This window comes from Ctenocephalides felis, unplaced genomic scaffold, assembly GCF_003426905.1.
Source record: "Ctenocephalides felis isolate EL2017-DRISC unplaced genomic scaffold, ASM342690v1 CF-g0.4_SCAFFOLD_01170, whole genome shotgun sequence".
In the NCBI taxonomy this organism is placed as follows: domain Eukaryota; kingdom Metazoa; phylum Arthropoda; class Insecta; order Siphonaptera; family Pulicidae; genus Ctenocephalides; species Ctenocephalides felis.
Window position 1 is genome coordinate 36,292,034 of NW_020537324.1, and position 18,340 is coordinate 36,310,373.

Here is an 18,340-nt window from a genome sequence, read left to right on the forward strand (position 1 = left end):
TGAAAAATAATTGAAGCTATACAAAAGCAATTTTGAAAATTAGTTATTTATGTTGACAAGAGTGCGGACTGTTTATGTGAAATGAAGAATGCGACGCAGTTCGAGAATATATATTAACGTGCAAAAGTAGACATAAAAACAAAAAATAATGTACAAAGAACAATACATTCTTTATATTTTCATAAAAAAATCCGACTCGCTAATTTTATGTTTTCTCGACGCTTCAAGCCATTCTGAATCGAATGACACCAAATTTGGAAAAAGTGTGTGCGTGCGAACAGATTTTTTACCTTACGACGTTTTCGCAGAAATGGCTGGACCGATTTCAAAAATTAAAAAGCCATAGATGTATGTCAATGACGACTATTGTTTGTTATTTTCGCGCGACGATCGGCCGAGCCGTTTCTTTGTGAATCGCAATTCTGAACCGATTTCAAAATTCAAAAACCGTATGCAAGATATTGGTTGGGATTGATACTGATTAGTTTCAGGCAGAGATCTAGCGAGCCGTTTTCTAAGTGTTAAAACAAAATTTTTGCCGATTTTTATGAAATTGTTTTGGCGATAGATACCACAATCTTAGAGTACATACTAAAATATTCCGGCCCTACGACAAGTAGTTTAATTTTAAAAATTCATCAAAATTTGAAAAAAATATTATAGTCAAAATTTGTACCAAATGACTTTGGAATTAGCAAGAATGTAAATGAACAGTCTACAAAACTTCTCTAGTTTTAGAAAAAATGTTACCATTAATATAAATCATTAAATTATATCTAGAACTAAGAAGTATTTTTGCCCGTATTTTCTAACAGTAGATACTTAACCTTTCACAGAATAATTTAGTGGGTTTCTTTATAAAGGTTTTCGATATTTTACATAAAATTTAATGTTGTGATAAAGTTCATACACTAAACACTAAACAGTCATACGGAAATTGGTTGGTCGATGTTTTTCCTTAAAGTTAACATTGCGATAAACTGTCATACACATATACTAAACTGTCATATGAAAATTAAAAAAATTAAATTAATTAAAATTTAGAATAATAGTCTACAATTGTAGGACATACAAACAAGAACGTGTCTGTGCACTATAATTAATATAATTACAGATATTATAAATGTGTTTGAAAGATATCAATTAGAAATCGCAAGGTTTTGATTAAATTGAAAGCGAAAACTCGATTTTCGAAATAAGTTGAAAATTTTATCTAAATATCTAAAACCCAATTTCGATTGAATAAGTTAATTATTACACCTACCGGGAAGTTTTTGCAACTTGTCTTAAAGCAAAATTCTACTTTCAACTAGTTATTCATACATTTATATTTATATATAAATAAATATTATTTACAAGTAGGGATTATACATTGAATAAGAATCGGAGATATAAATCCATATTGATAACCCAATATTTCAACATGGAATTTTTCCACCTTGCGCTGATGACTAGTTGCTATTTTAGTACATTTAAGTAATATAAATCAGGCGATATGCACAAAATTTGTATTGTTTTGAAATATAATAACAAAACAATTTGTGATCATTGATAAACGTAAGTTAACATCTCATAGTTTGCCTATGGGATTGCTAAACAACTAATTGTTAGTAAAAATTGTTTTTTTATATAGGGGGAAGTCCCCGAGTGCCGGACACCTAAGGTTATTTATAAATAAATCAAAAAATATTTTACAAATGGTTTATTAAATTATGACTTATGTTAGATAATAAAGTTAGAAATCAAACTAAATTAACAAAAACGCAATCTTTGCTGAAAAATAATCATTACTATCAATCAAACTTTGGTAGCAAAAATATGATTTTACAAAGTGGCACCTAGTACCGGACATTTCAAAATAACCAGCATTGAACTCATATGTAGCCATCTCCACACTCTGGAATGTCTGTACATGTTTGACGAATATTCTTAGATATTGCAAAAAAAATTTACGGTATCCCTAAGAACTACAGAATCTTATTTACAGTCTATAAAACCAGCTTTTTGATGGTAAAACTGGTATTTTACATATGCACATTTATTTATTAGATTATATAGAAATGTTTAATTAATACGAATACATTTCATTCACAAAATTTTGTATTTTGTACTGATATATGAACATTTTTTTAATACTCATTGAATATTTACTGTATGCCATTTTTTTAAACTTTGTGTGTAACTTTCGCATTTTATAAAAATGCTGGCATTCTCTTACTGAGTTTATATGATCATATATATCCATATGATATGATGGTATACTGATATAATCATAGCATTTTTAATAAAATTTATTTCTGAATGTCATTTAAAATAATGGTTACCAACTTTTAATAATAGTTACTTTTGATTAATTAATAGATGATTTGAATTATTTTTAATGATAGGTACTTTATTATGAAATGCTGTTAATTTGATAAACTATCTCCATCTAAGCATCAAATATTGTTATTCAAAAAATATTAATTTTTTTACAATTTCAAATTTGTTAATGTAATAATATTGTTTACATCAAAAATTATAAAAATATATTTTTCAAATTTCTTCTTGAAAAGTAATGTCAATTATTAGATAAATTTTGCATAGTTTCTATCTAAAATGATATCCGTTTTATCTGATGCATTAAGGAAATTGTGTGCAGTTGTTTATTACTAAACAAATTTTTCATCTAAAGCCGTTTTTTATGCTTCAGGATTCTGGTAAGTTTGGCTCATAATTGGCTACTGTCAAAATTTCCGTAGGATTGAAACCGTTGTTTTATTTTGGCTACGGGACACGTGGTGTTCTTCGTAAATTGCAAATTCAAATAGGAAAAGGTATTGTTGGTCGATGGTTTGTTTCATGTTTTAGAGACAAGAAAATTTTTGGGCGTAAGAAAGCTGTCGAAGGTGATGATTATCGAGAAAATGGTCATAGAGTTTTGCTTGGGAGGGAAACAATGATACTCAACCACGATGGCGCACATCTTCGTTTTCACTAAGACCAAATAGGTCAAATAGGCCTACTAACTATTGCCATGACCAATGTATTCTTCAGATTTAACCTCGTTTAACTACTTTTCATTCCCAACCTTGAAAAGAACTCTCGCTGGGTAGAAATTTACATGGAATGAGGAGGTCATCGCCACCACGGAGCCTACTTTATATATGACATGAAAACTTATTTTTGAGACGGGGTAAATAATTTAAAATATCGCTGGATAAAAAGTAACAAATTATTATCAAAAGTCTATGTTAGGAAATAAATTGACATTATTACAAAAACATTGATTTTTTTACGTTGGCTAAATAATCATCGAGATATCACCATCGTAGAATCGTAGAATTTTGCATAATGAAAGGAACAAATATTTTCAAACATCTTATTCAAATTTTTTTCAACAGAACGGTGTCAAGATTGTGGCGAAAAGTTGTTGATTAGTCTACTACTGTTCAAAATAAGATATATTCTACAATTGAATAAAATATATTCAGCAATTTTACAATTATTTGTTTCTAGAAAGGGTTAATATTTTTATGTGTAAGAAATAAACTTCGAAACTGACTCTCGTAACATCTTTACAACTACAATATGTAAGATAAAATCATAATATATAAATATTAGGGTTGTTCTTAAAATGGATATTTTTGATTTTCTTTGCTTCCAGAATCTCAAATGCTTCCAAAGTGACAAGAATAAATTCCTTGAAAGTTTCAGCTCTTAACATTGACTTTAAGATAGTCTGCACTCCAACCAAAAGTTTCTTGGTTCTTTTTCCCAAATAAATACTTATTTTTTTAAAAAGATTAAACCTTGCTTGCAATTTTTTTATTTATGATCGAAATAAGCAAATCCAATGCTAATTTCAAAATTTTGATTTACTTGTCACTAAAAAACAAATAGAATTTTTCCCATTATATTTTCATAAGAAACTTTGATCCAATTGCAGACTACCTTTAAGTTAATATATCAATTTGGAATCATTTGAGTCCCTGGGAGCAAGAACATTTGAAAATATTTATTTTAAGGACCATCCTAATATATATGTATTCAAATGCATTCTAAGTAGTTAAACATTTAATTAGAAATATGAACAAAAAGCACTCTTGTTTTGCATTAATTTATTAAATAATATTAATTTTACAAACGTTTCCAGACTAGGTTTATTTCATCATCAGTGTATTACAATTTAAAATTTGAAATATTAATATCTAAACTAGCATTATGTATTAACTCTTCCAGTTTTTTGTTCTTACTCAAGTAATAGGTAAGTTCAGTTAGAATGAAAATTTGGAAGAGTTAACGCATAATGCTATTTTAGATATTCATATTTAAAAATTTTAATTATAATACACTGATGATGAGATAAATCTCGTTTTGGTACGTTTGTCGAATTAATGTTATTTAATAAATTAGTGCAAAAGAAGAGTGCTGTTTTTTATATTTCTAAATTATATATATATATATATATATATATATATATATATATTCAAATATAATTAAGTTATTTGTTTCACTAACCTTCCAATGGTGAAACACACTTCCATAGAACTAACAGAAACGGTACCACGTTTAAAAGATTCATTATAAATAATTAAAAACTCTAAGACTAATTAAAAGTAATAATTTAGAATAAAAGTTTAATATCACAGCTATTTATTTTTTAGAATTAATTTTTTTTTATGCAAATACTTGTTATGTAGTAAGCGTCATCCAACAATGTCTAGTTCCAGATGAAAATGTACACATTTTTTCCAACTACTCTACTTTACCCCACACGATAAATAATATTTAGAATAAAATTAGGATTATATCGCGTATATTTTATATAGGATCTAACATGCATGACACTTTTTGAAGTATTATTGTCAACTTGTAATTTTTAACTTAATCGTTTTTTATTCGTTTAATATCGTTCTAAATTCAAAAGTCGCGCGCGTATTAACTTCTCGGACTTCTTAGTATGACTGACAATTGTATTGAATATGTCAATGCTACATATGTATCTAATCGCTATCCGTAAATGATATATTGTATGTATACGCGCACAGGTAGGAATTCGCCTCGGTAATCACCTGCCGATTAAAACTAATTTTGTTTTGTTTCAAATTATAAGACATCGTTTAAAAAATTTCAGCCATAAATTTAAACTAGTGGTGTATGACAATACGTCGTAATGCGAATCGCTATTGCGTCACGTTCTATAAACAAATATATCACTTCAATTAGCATGAATAAAAATTAATATTTCTAATATGCAAAAAAGTACCATTTGTGGTATAATGGTTAAGCACGTGGTCTATCACGGACTAGTTCCAGGTTTGATTCCATCATTGGACAGATCGATAAAAACAGTATGATGTGAAATTGCCGCTTTAGGTTATAGATCTCAATCTGAAATCTCATGTGAAAGTTGCATTTTCTAGACTTTGATGCGATACATGCACACACACACACATATATAAATATTACGGTGGTCCTTAACAAGGACATTTTCGGATTTCTTTGCTCCCAAGGGCGCCAATGCTTCCAAATGAATAAAGAATGAATCTCTAATAGCATCAGCTCCTAATATAATCATTTAGATAGAGCGCACGCCAATTGAAAGTTTCTTATATTTGTTATTAACATAAGTCATTAAGTAAATTCTTGCGCCATCTGTATAGTATTTGTGAACTGAAATATTATGACACATAAGAATATTTATACACATAACCTCTAATTAAATCCATGTTGGCTCTTCTATAATATTTATTCATCATGGAATCAAGATTAATTTTGCAGCAAAATTTTTATTTAATTGGTGATGTTGAAACTCAAATTATTATCTCAAATTATTATCGGTAAATTACCATTGTAGAAATGTGTCTTTATGCCATTTTTCAAAAAACCTGTTTGTTTTCTCATACGCGGTAAAATGGTACAGCTAGGATGCAAACAAATCCAATGTATTATTATTGATTTTGAAGGGAATTCACAAAACAATAGCTTCAATAACCAACTAATGCAGAATATAAATTTCATAGATACATTTTTTACAGGAATAACACTCTATATAATTTTAATTTGGTATACTCAGAGTTGGAATAACTAACTATTTTATTTAATTTAATTAAGACTGGTTTTCCAGTCGAAGTTTGTACTTGATGGCGTCTTTTGTGATCTCTTGTCTCACAGCACGCATGCCTTTGCCCTGGTGGAGCATCCAGGTCGATACATATTTTGAGACCTTCAGAATGATCCTTAGAATCTTATTTTGGAATTTTTAAATGACGTTTTTATTACCTTTGCATCCTGACTCCTAAAGACTTATTTTGCAAGTCCATATAGATTCTAGAGTAACTTTATAAATAAAACACAAGTTTATTGTATGTCGATAGTTGAGATTTTCTTCCAAACAAAGAATATATTCTCTTGAATTTTTCTTGCAATTGTCTTCTTTTCTACTGAATGTGTGCTTTCCAATTAAGATTTCCATACAGATATAACAAGTTGGTACTGGTATTTTGCCCTGAGGCAAGTTACATGAACTTTAAATTTTAAAAAATCAACAATTTTTGAAAAAAAAAATTTGAACCAGTTTCCGTGGGACTTTATTGGTTTAGTATGTTCATTAAGACCAAGTACTCTATTGTTATACCAAGTAAATCGTCTAATTTTAATTTTAGCTAACGTCAACAAAACTAATCATTTTCTCATAGTTTGATGCATTTTTAAATTTAAACTACTTGTCGTAAGGCCGTAATAATTTAGTAAGTTCTATAGGACCATGATATATATCGCTAAAAAAAGTTCCATAAAATTCGGCTTAATTTTTTTTAAACTAGCTGTAAGTGGAATTCTGTCTTAAGGCAATTAGGGCATCGTGCCTTAAGGCAAATTGCTGGAACTTCCCGTACCAAAAATTATTATTTTTTCAAAAACGATTAACATGTTTGAAAAAATTTTACTTCGAAAAAAAAATAGATTTTTGAGAAACTATAAATTTGACAAAAAAATACTTTTTTGAAAAAAAATGTTTTCTTCATTTTGACATATTTTGAAAATTCTGAACTTTTTTTCAAAGCAATCGCACTGCTTGAACTGCATAGAGACGAAATGTCAAAGCTCGCAGGTGCCGCGCCGCCGTCTAACGCATAAGCATTGGTACGGAACCCACAGAAATGTAAAAAAAAATCATACTTATTGTTAAAATCTCTATAAAATATCTGACAATTTGATGTGCATATGTCTAATGATCATTTTTAACCGCCGAATGGCATTTTTTTTTACTTTTTTTATCAGATCTCCGAAACCGCTAGACCTGCCTCCATGAAACTTTGAACAATTCTACATCTTGTCAATACAAGTAAAATGTTTTTTGAATTATTCAAATCGGACGCTCCGTTCTCTTAAAAACGGAGGTACCGTTTTTGGCACTTTTTGCCCCGTATCTTCGGAACGGCTGGACCTGCCTTTGCCAAAAACTAATCAGCACGTCTCCTTATCAATACGAATCGAATGTTTTTTGAATTATTCAAATCGGTTGATCCGTGTTCTCGAAATCGTCGACGAAAATTTGTATCCTCACATACACACACGTACATACATACATACATACATACATACATACATACATACATACACACACACACACACACACATACATCCATTTTTTCTAAGGTATGCCAAAATGTTCAGAAACCTCTGAAACGTAAAGATATATAAAAATTTTCATTTTCGATTTTTTTGCGATTACTATAACTTGCCCTGCGGGAAGTTAAAAACGGCTCGGTAGATTTTCATTTAAAACTAACCATTATTATTCCCAACTAATATCTATCGAACAGTTTTTGATTTTTCAAATCGGTTCGGTAGTTTGAGCTTAAATGGGGTCAAAAAGTTTAACACTTTTTTTCATATTACAAAGAAACGGCTGGGCAGATCGTCGCACAAAACTGACAAACGATACGTCGAGAAAACATAAAATTAGCGAATCGGATTTTTTGATGAAAACATAAACTTCTGCTTCGAGAAGTTAAAAAGTTCTTAACTTTACTTGTTTTTGCGATTTCGATAGGGAATTTTTATACCCGCGGAAAAAGGCAACTCTACTCTACTAATTTAGAATGTACGAAAGCAAACACAGATCGAAAAACGCCAACATATTAGGCATGTCATATTCTATTTATTATACTAATTTTCAAATAGACTGCGAGAAAAATAAATTACTATGTAACTATTGTAAAATAGTAGTGAAGACTGTGTACGATTGTGCCAGGGTACGGTCGTGACGGTCGTAATAACAACTAAACTTTACAGTTTTTGAGATAGGGCCCTAAGAGGTAAGTCCTTTGTGAAATTGTGGAAGCTCCGAATGCGCAGTTGATAGTCACTATAACATTTGCCACCATTGTAATGATAATTTTGACTAGATCTCAGTACATTGATACATAGTTACTAGAATATTTTGACTGCTTAGGCAACTGATGTTTATTACAGTAACATATTAATTATGAGAAGGAAAGTGATCACATAGTTTAGTTTATTTCTTGTTAACTATGTTTAAAAAATTATATTTTGTTATATATTGTTTTAGTCATAAGCTTTGTTTAAATGATTGTGTTATGCTGTGTTGCATATTTCTGATAATTAAAAGTCATCATAAGTCATTTTTATGTTCATAACTAATGTTTTGTAATTTAAATTTATAGCTGTCACAACCGTCCTGCCAGTGTGGAAAGGTGAGGAAAGTTGCATGAATTTTCCGATATGGTAAATAATTGGTCTAATCAATTAAAATATAGATAACATTTTTAACTGTTTTGCGCTTTTAACTAAAGCACTGACCAAGACGATTCCCAAATGATATCTTTCAAACAAGTTTGTAATATTTGTAGTCACATTAATTGAATTGATTTTTTTTAATTTAATTCTACTTCATGTTGAAGTATAAATGCCAACGATGATCAGAAAAAAACACAGAAAACTAATGGGGTGCATGGCATCGTGCTTCAAGGCAAATTGCTGGAACTTCCCGTACCGTAACGAAATGTTCGAGGAATATTAAATGTTTTCAAATAGATTATTTTAAATACTGTAACATTTGTCAAATATTTATTTATAAGAATTATATAAACTAAAAATTAAAATTATTTCTTTATAGTATAGATGTGAGCTTTAAAACTTCAGCCAGAATTAAAATTGAAATCTGAATTATTGTCAATATACAAAAAAGACAAATTTTTGTTTCAAAAGCCATTTTTTGTATATTTAGCTCTGTATATTCGAAATGGCTGGGCCTGCCTTTGCCAAAAACTGATAACCATTTCTCTCAATCAATGCTAATTGAATGTTTTTAAGATCATTCAAATCGGATGCTCCGTTCTCTCAAAAACTCGATTTCTATTTTCTGCACTTTTTGCTCTTTATCTCCGTAACGGCTGTACCTGCCTTTGCACATCTGCCTATCAATAAGAATCGAATGTTTCTTGAACCATTCCAATCGGTTGATCCGTGCGCCTAAAAAGGTGACTAAAAATTGTATCTATACATACACACACACACACACATCCATTTTTTCTGAGGTATGCCAAAATGTTCAGAAACTTTCAAAACGTCGAGAAATGTAAAAACTTTCAATTTCGATTTTTGGACGTTTACAATAACTTATCCTACGGGAAGTTAAAAATTACATGGCATATGTTCTAAGAGAGCGGCTTAATATTTTAAACTTGAAAAATTAAATTAAAATTTTATAATTAAACCTTAAATTATAAGTTTAATTTCACCTAGTTCAAATTTCAAGCTTATTAATTTTTAGAGCGCTTGTTTAAACTATCTCTATGCAAACTTTCCCTAAATCCAAATTTTTTAAGAGTTAAATGCGAAGAATGACCGAGGCCGATATTTACCAAAAAAAATTTTCAAAGTCGTTTCAGGATTATTGGCCAAAAAGTGGACAAAAACTTTTGTACTTATAAGTACCAAAATTCAAATAAGAATCTGAGTGGGTGGATTTTTAAGTGTGTGTATAAGACTCAATTTGACTTTGCTTTAACAGTTTTTTTCAAAAACTGTTCAAATATGACTTGATAAAACTCAATAAAAAGTGGCGTCGATTAGTTTTACGCGGCAAGTTTAAGTTGTTTATTTAAAATTAGCAGGTATACCTATATAAACGTTGAAGCAGAGTAAAATTGAGACTGATATACACACACTTAAAAATCCACCCACTCACATTCTTATTTGAATTTTGGTATCAAAAGATACAGAATTACTCCAAAATTTAAGAAAACATAATATTATGAAGACGGATTATCATTTAGGATCATTTCCTTTCTATATTTCCACGTGACAACCGTAGTCACTACTGCTTGACATCAGACTGAGAAAAGCCAGTACAAATCCGAATCCTATATGATTGAGGCCCAGTCGTTCTAACACCTTATTTACAAGCAAAGCCAAACAACTCTTTATAAAACAGAGGTCAATATTTCTGAAGAACAGTAGGTATCAGTAATTATGTAGATAGAGAATCATTTATGATTGTGTAAAGATTTGTTACTGTCTTTGAATTGGATTATTTTCATTTTCAATTCAATAATTATTGCATCTATTGATTTGTTATTTACCTAGTCCATGTAAACCTCACCGCAGACCATTCGCCTCTGTTTTTCCACTTCTTATCAAATCCTGAGATTACCCACAAGATAATCGTCTGATACATATCTTTATCAACATGTTTCAAACTATTATTTTATTTAGCGATATGATTAAGAGAGGTTCTAATTGTGTTCATATGCGAAATGATCAGAGTTATATCAGAATGACAAAATCGCGGTTTACTACGCATGTAATTAAAAACAACTTGTACCGCGCGATCAGATAACTTGATCTACAAAATTTTATGCCATAGTACAGATAGCAAGTTTATTAATTAATTACAGATTTTAAGATATCTTTACGGTGCCACAAAATTTTGATATTATCAAGTAAAACAATATTTTACCATTTTTGGTGCTTATAATTCAAATATTGATAACAAAACTCGTATTTTGCACCTTTATCGTTTTATATTGATGTTTTATCCCCTAGTTACAGTTTTGTACATGCTATATTTCAAAGCGCCTAGTTTTTCCAGTATTGACATCCCGAAGGAGAAGTTATTGTTTTGCCAAAAAATCCGATTTGCTAGTTTTACATTTTCTCGACGTTTCAAGCCATTCTGCCAAATTCAAGCCAAATTTTGAGAAAGTACATGTGTGTGTATGTGAGCTGATTATTGACCTTTCGTCAACGTTTTCTCCAAAACGGCTGAACCGATGTCAAAAATTGAAAAGCAATTCGATATGTCTCGATGAGGACTAGCGTTTATCAGTTTTGCGCGACTATCGGCTACGCCATTTCTATGTAATTAGAAAAAAAGTGTAAAATGTTTATTTCACCATTTAGTCTATAATTCTGAACGGATTTTAAAAATCCACATACCGTTCGATCGGTATTTGTTGGTAAATCGTGTTGTTTAGTTTTTGTTAAAGATCGGCCGGGCCGTTTTGTTCTAATTAACTGTTGGAAACAAATCGTCAATTTTTATGATACTTTTTTTGAATATAGATATCATGGTCTTATAGAACGTGCTAAAATATTACGGAAAGTAGTTTATTTTGAAAATTCATCAACGTTTGAAAAAATGAATAGTTTCTGACTTGAGAGCCATTTAAAAAGTTGGCACAAAATTGGAAGCGTTTGTGTTTGAAAATAATTGCATTCTTTTAAAAAAAATAATTCTATTTGATTATGATCATTGGAAGCGTTTGTGTTTGAAAATAATTGCATTCTTTTAAAAAAAATAATTCTATTTGATTATGATCACCATCAATACTAACCCACGTCGCCTACTTTTGCATGAAATTCATATAAATATTATAGTTTTATAAAAGAAAATTTTTCACGTTTATTTAAATAACTTTCTTAGTAATAAATATAGTAATAATAGAATACAAATTATCACATTACTTATACAAACTTGATGAAAAATCATTTATTGTCATAAAGTGGGACTAACACTTTTAACATATATAATATATTCATTCACGGAATAAAAGTTATGAAAGTAGAAATAATAAATAGAAATGACGCTCACATAATATACAGCAATATTTTTTTAACTACCCGAAAAAGAAGTTTATGTTTTCGTCAAAATATCCGATTTGCTCATTTTATGTTTTCTCGACGTTTCAACACATTGTGAATCGAATGAGACTAAATTTGGAAAAAGTATGTACGAGTGTGTGAACAGATTTTTTGCCGAAAATCCATTTGGCAAAAGCCATTTGATGTATCGCGAACTAGCGATTATCAATTTTGCGCCACAATCAGCCAAGCCGTTTATTTGTGAATAGGAGAAAAGTGAAATTTTTTTCGTCCACGTTTTCGCCCGCAGTTCTGAATCGATTTTGAAAATTCAAAAAACCTTTCGAAAGGTGTTGGTTGGAAATTGTGCTGATGAGTTTTTGGTAGAGATCGGCCGGGCCGTTTTCTTGTAATAAAGTGTTTAAAACATTTTTTTTGATGAATTTTATTATTATTTTTTGGCGGTAGGTACCATAGTCTTCTAGATTATACTAAAATATTACGGCCCTACGACATCTCGTTTAGATTTAAAAATTCGTCAAAGTTTGCAAAAATTAGTATCGTTTTATTAGCATTTGTCAAAATTAGATCTTTCATTGACGCTTTCTCAAAAACGCCTGAACCGATTTCAAAAATTTAAAAGCCTATTGATGTATCTCGATGAGGACTATCGTCTGCCAGTTTTGTGCGACGATCTGCCAAGCCATTTGGAAAAAAGTCTTAAACTTTTTATTCACATTTACTCTCACACTACCAAATCGATTTTAGAAAACCAAAACTGTTTGAAAGATATTAGTTGGGAATAATGATTAGTTTTAGGTAAAAATCTTCCGAGCTGTTTCCTTTAATTCGTTGTTGAAAAAAATTGAGCCAATTTTCATGAAACTTTTTTTGATGATATATATCATGGTCTTATACAACTTATTGAAATATTACGGCGAGTAATATTAATTACTTACAAGTAGTTTAATTTTAAAAATTCATCAAAATTTGAGAAAATGAGTAGTTTGTTTGACTCTTGTTAAAATTAATATTAGATGATTCACTTGGTATAACGATAGAGTACTTGGTCTTATTGTTAGTGAACATACTAAACTATTAAAATCTTACGAAATTTGATTCAATTATAAAAATTGATGATTTTTGATTTGCTTTAAAAAAATAATCGGAGTTAACGTGTTCGTTCGTTTTCAATTATGTTTAATAAATCCACTCGGAATACTTTTAATCACTCATAAATTACTTTATTTTTTTATTAAGTCGATTAATTACACATATCGGGAAGTTCATGTAACTTGCCTCAAGGCAAAATACCAATTCCAATTAGTTAAATTTATATTCATAACAGGAGAATTACACAAAGAATGATCTAAATAATTTTAAAATTATTCTTATTCAAATAAAATGCATAAAATAAGTACTTTATATTAAATATTATTAGGTTAAGTAAAAAGAAATCAATTATTTTGTATGAAATTGAAAGCTTTAATAATCATAGTTAGAATGATTTAATTTAGGTCAATTATGTGCTGTTTTTTCGACAACTTGTGACTTTTTTGAGGGTGATATAATTTTGTCTCCGTTATAAAAACCCTTGTCCTCATTAGCTTAAAATTGAGACAGCCAGTTTTGACAAGTCGTTCTTGAAGTAATTTTTTACCAGCAAATCTCTTGTTGCCAGGACCGCAATATAACCAGGAGCTGATGGAACACAATTCTTCTGTTATTGGCCAAAGGTGGCGTTCTTTTTTAGACGGTTTATTTATTGACAATACAGGTACGAGTTAAAAGTTTTGCTATAGAAAAACAGCACAGTAAATTATTCTCTGCCAATCCAATCAAATCCTGGCTTGGCCACCATTTCTCCGAGTTACCGCAATTTGATCACGACAGTTTTCGCTTTACGTTGTCGTAAGCGATCTACTTTTCACTACCAGTCATTATCCGCTTCAAAATTAAGGCGATTTTCTTGCGATTTTCAGATGGAAATTTACGATATAAGGTAAAATACCGATAATTTTAGCCAATTATTGCAAAAATATTTTTTTGTATTTTAATTTGCTTAATATGTTGTTTGTTTAAAATATCTAGTGTCGAATTTAAAATATCTAGGTAAGGTTTAGGTGAAGACTATTTTTTATTTTTTAGTTTCGATAACATAATTTTAATTTTAATTTTCAGAAAATGAGCGCATAGAAAGTTTATATTTGTACTGTTTTCGATAAAAAATCAAGATATTGAGTGCAACTAAATATGAGAACAGTTCATTATTTAGAACATCTCACTTTGAATTTATAAACAGAATTTATAGAAATCAACAGTGTCAAACATTTTCATAAACTAAAAAATCATTCAAACTCCACTCAGCTTCTTGAGACACCAATTTCAAGAAGATTGAAGAAGAAGCTGCCCGATGATAATATTCACAACCTTTAGCATTACCATATTTTTGCACACATATGAACAGTATTGGTGATTTCTCTGACAAATAAAATTATACTTACTGCTAATTTTAATAGTTTCATAATTTTAAATATTTAGATTAATTTTCAGTGTGAAGTTGTTGAATTAAAATAAATACACGGTAAAAATACTTTGACATAAGCAATGAAAAAACACAGGGTAGAAGATACTTTGATAAAAGTAATTAATTTACGAACACCACTTACACTTTGTTTAAGAGATAATTTGAGAAATTTATCACATGTTTTTATATGATTATTCGAAATAAAAATAAATTGCTATTGAAATTGTATCCTGTAATTAAGTAAAAAGCTTCGTGCGAATCAAATTCATATTTGGATTTATAATAATTTACCGAATTTAAAATTCTTGCCTCAAGAAACTTTAATGTCTTTTCTTATTTATACCATCAAAAATGTAAATGATGAATATGGGATCAAAGTGTTTCATAATCTAGAAAGAATCTATGTTTTGTGTCACATGCCATAAATATAGATATTTCAATTGATATAAATTTCGTACAAATATTATTATTCAATAGTTAAGTTAGATATCAAATATCTAAAAATAATTAAAAATTTAGAACATGAGACTTAATTTTAATTATGCTAATATGAAACATGAGACTTAATAATTTTAATATTAAACATTTTTTCGCAGTATTATTGATTTATGTTTCTTTTATGTACGGTAGTACAAACTAACAAAAATTGAACGCAATATATTTTGCTTATTTATATTACTGTTGACATACAGGTAGTACATTTCAATTACTACAGAAGACAGAATGTTATGATAATAAATGATACATAATCATCTAATTGATTGATAATAATTGTAGAACAATAATTTGCTTTACTACGCCACTACGCGGTATTGCATGTTACTAATCGACTATATACAAGGGTGGTCCTTAATATGGACATTTTCGAATTTCCTTGCTCCCAAGGGTTCAAATGGTTCCAAATTGAAAAATCAATTCCCTGAAAGTTTTAGCTGTTATTATTAACTTTTGGATAGTGCGAAATTCAATCAAACTATGCAAATAGCATGGAAAAAAATTATAAAATTAAAAAAAAATTAGGTAATAACTTAGCGACAAATGAATTAAAAGTGAAAATTCGTGTCATTCAAAGTTTTGTATGAAAATAGCATGGGAAAATTTTCAATGTTAAAAATGTTTTTTAGATATAACTTAGCAAACAAATAAATGAGTTTTATTCAAAATTTGACGCTCTACAAAATAAATTAAAAAACCTGTTTTGCAGAGCGTCGAATTTTCAATAAAAAATGACACGAAATTTCACTTCTAATTCATTTGTCGCTAAGTTATACCTAAAAATTTTTAGGTATGCACACCTCATACACACACACACACATATATATATATATACGAGGTCTGTTCAAAAAGTACCCGGAATTACTAATAATTAAATTTCGCGGGTCTGGAGTGTCTGATTGTCAAAATTTTTTTTATTGTGTTGGTATACATGCCCCTAAAGTATGATGAAATTTTCAGCTATATTCACTGTTTACTTTGTCTGTGGTAGTCGCTAAGGTTCGACGTGTTTTTCTGAGCTCGGCGATTTTTACAATGGAAGAATTGAAAAGTCAAAGAATTTGTATTAAATTTTGCGTAAAAAATGAAATAAAGTGTTGCAAAGTGCAAAAATTCACCAGATATGGCTCCGTGTGACTTTTTCCTGTTCCCAAAGTTGAAGAGACCCATGAAAGGACGGCGGTTTTCCTCGATTGAAGAAAATCGCTGAGAGTGCTCAAGGACATATCAAAAAGTGAATATCAAGGGTGCTTCGAAAATTGGAAAAAACGCTGGCATAAGTGTATTATATCTGGGGGGGACTACTTTGAAGGGGACCACATTAATGTAGACGAATAAATAAATATTTTTTTGAAAAAACGAAAATTCCGGGTACTTTTTGAACAGACCTCGTATATACACTAGCTGGCCAGGCAAACGTTGCTTAGCCAAAAAAAAAATTGATGGATGATTTACGAACTGCAACGAGTGCTCCATATAAATATTTCTAGGACATGTCAATACTTATTGCAAGTGCCTGCCAAAAGTAAATTAAATTTAAATCAGTGGCATCATGACATAAGGCAAATTGCTAGAACTTCCCGTACCGTACTAAAATATTCGAGGATTACTAAATGTTTTGAAATATATTATATATATTAATACTGCGACTGTCATTATTCGTATTTTATAGACAAAATGTAAAAGCTTATAACTGAAATTCATTCTTTTATTCATTTGAATAATTGATTTAAAATAAAAATTTGAATTTTTTTTGCATTTTTTTTTTTTTTAATTTTTAAATAATTTTTTTTGCCATCCCCCAAAACTGATCGTTTCTTCAGACTGTCAACACAAGAAAATGGTTTTTGAATCATTCAAATCTATAATTTAATATTCACATTTAGCTTCTTATGTCCGAACCAGCTGGACCTGTCTTTGCCAAAAACTAATTACTACTTTTCCCCATCATCACAAATTGAATGTTTTGTTGAATCATTCAAATCGGATGCTCTATTATTTCAAGAACTCCATTTTTACACTCTTTGCTTCATTTCTTCGAAACGGCTGAACCGACTTTTGCCAAAAACTAATCAGCACGTCTCCTTACCGGCTACATCGTGGGAATTGAATGCTTTTTGAACATTTCAAATCGGTTGATTACTGCTCTCAAATACGTGGACGAAAAATTGTATCGATACATACGCACACGCACATTCATTGTGTCTAAGGTATGCCAATATGTTCAGAAAACTCTGAAACAAAAATTTTGATTTTTAATTTTTGGAGGATTACGATAACTTACCCTATTCACAAAATATAAATGAAATTAGTTATTCCAACTCTGCTAATGATTATTCCAGACGAATTAACCATTCTAGGATATAAACAGTGTAAAAATGTGCCCAGGAAATTTGCATTTAGCATTATTAAATAATGTAGCTATCATTTCGTAAAAAAAATTAAATTTAAAAAGATATATCATACTTAGGAATTAACATTAAATTTTACTAAATATAGTTCGATATTTGTTTGATCTGTGTAATCAGGGCCGAATTTAGAAATTTGGCGCCCTGGGGCACTGACAAAATGCCGTCCCATTCCTGAAATTTTAAAAATTTCGAACTTTTTTTTAAAGCAATCGCGCTGCAGCAACGTAGGAACAAGAAGCGCGTAAGCGCTGCGTCGCAGTCTAACGGATAAAAATGTTACAGAACGCATATAAATGTAAACAAAATTTATACTTATTATTATAATATCTTTAAAATATCTGATAACTTAATGTGCATATGTCTTATGACCACTTTTGACCGCCAAATGTTTCTTTTTCAAAAGTTTTTATTGGATCATCGAAACCGCTAAACCTGCCCTTCACAAATTTAAGCAGTTATACATTCTGTAAATTTTTTTGAATGATATTGGACGCTTTTTTAACAAAAACTGAATTATTATTTTTGGCATTTTGGCCCGTATCTTCAAAACAGTTGGACCTGCCTTTGCCAATACTAATCAGCACGTCTCCTTATCAATAGGAACTGAATCATTTAAATCGATCGATCCGTGTTCTCAAAATCGACTTGAATAATAAAAAAATATTAGATTTGTATTGATGGGGAGACGTGCTGATTATCTTTTGGCACAGGCAATTACTAAAGATGATAATTGAAATTCGATATCCTTCTCTGAAAAGCTACGCAGCGCGTTTTGGTTTGCAAAAAGTTCATAGTTTTCGAAAATTTTCAAAAA

The 18,340-nt window shown here is 29.7% G+C and overlaps 1 protein-coding gene across 1 annotated transcript in view; it reads right to left on the reverse strand.

Moving 5' to 3' along the window:
- Nucleotides 1-4,564, reverse strand: part of LOC113367168 (sodium/potassium/calcium exchanger 2-like) — a 52,681-nt gene extending 48,117 nt beyond the window's left edge. Inside the window, exon 1 of the mRNA XM_026608798.1 lies at nt 4,501-4,564. Within this exon, the coding sequence (XP_026464583.1) occupies nt 4,501-4,564 (64 nt within the window). The remainder of the gene's footprint in view (nt 1-4,500) is intronic.
- Nucleotides 4,565-18,340: the final 13,776 nt, after the last annotated feature.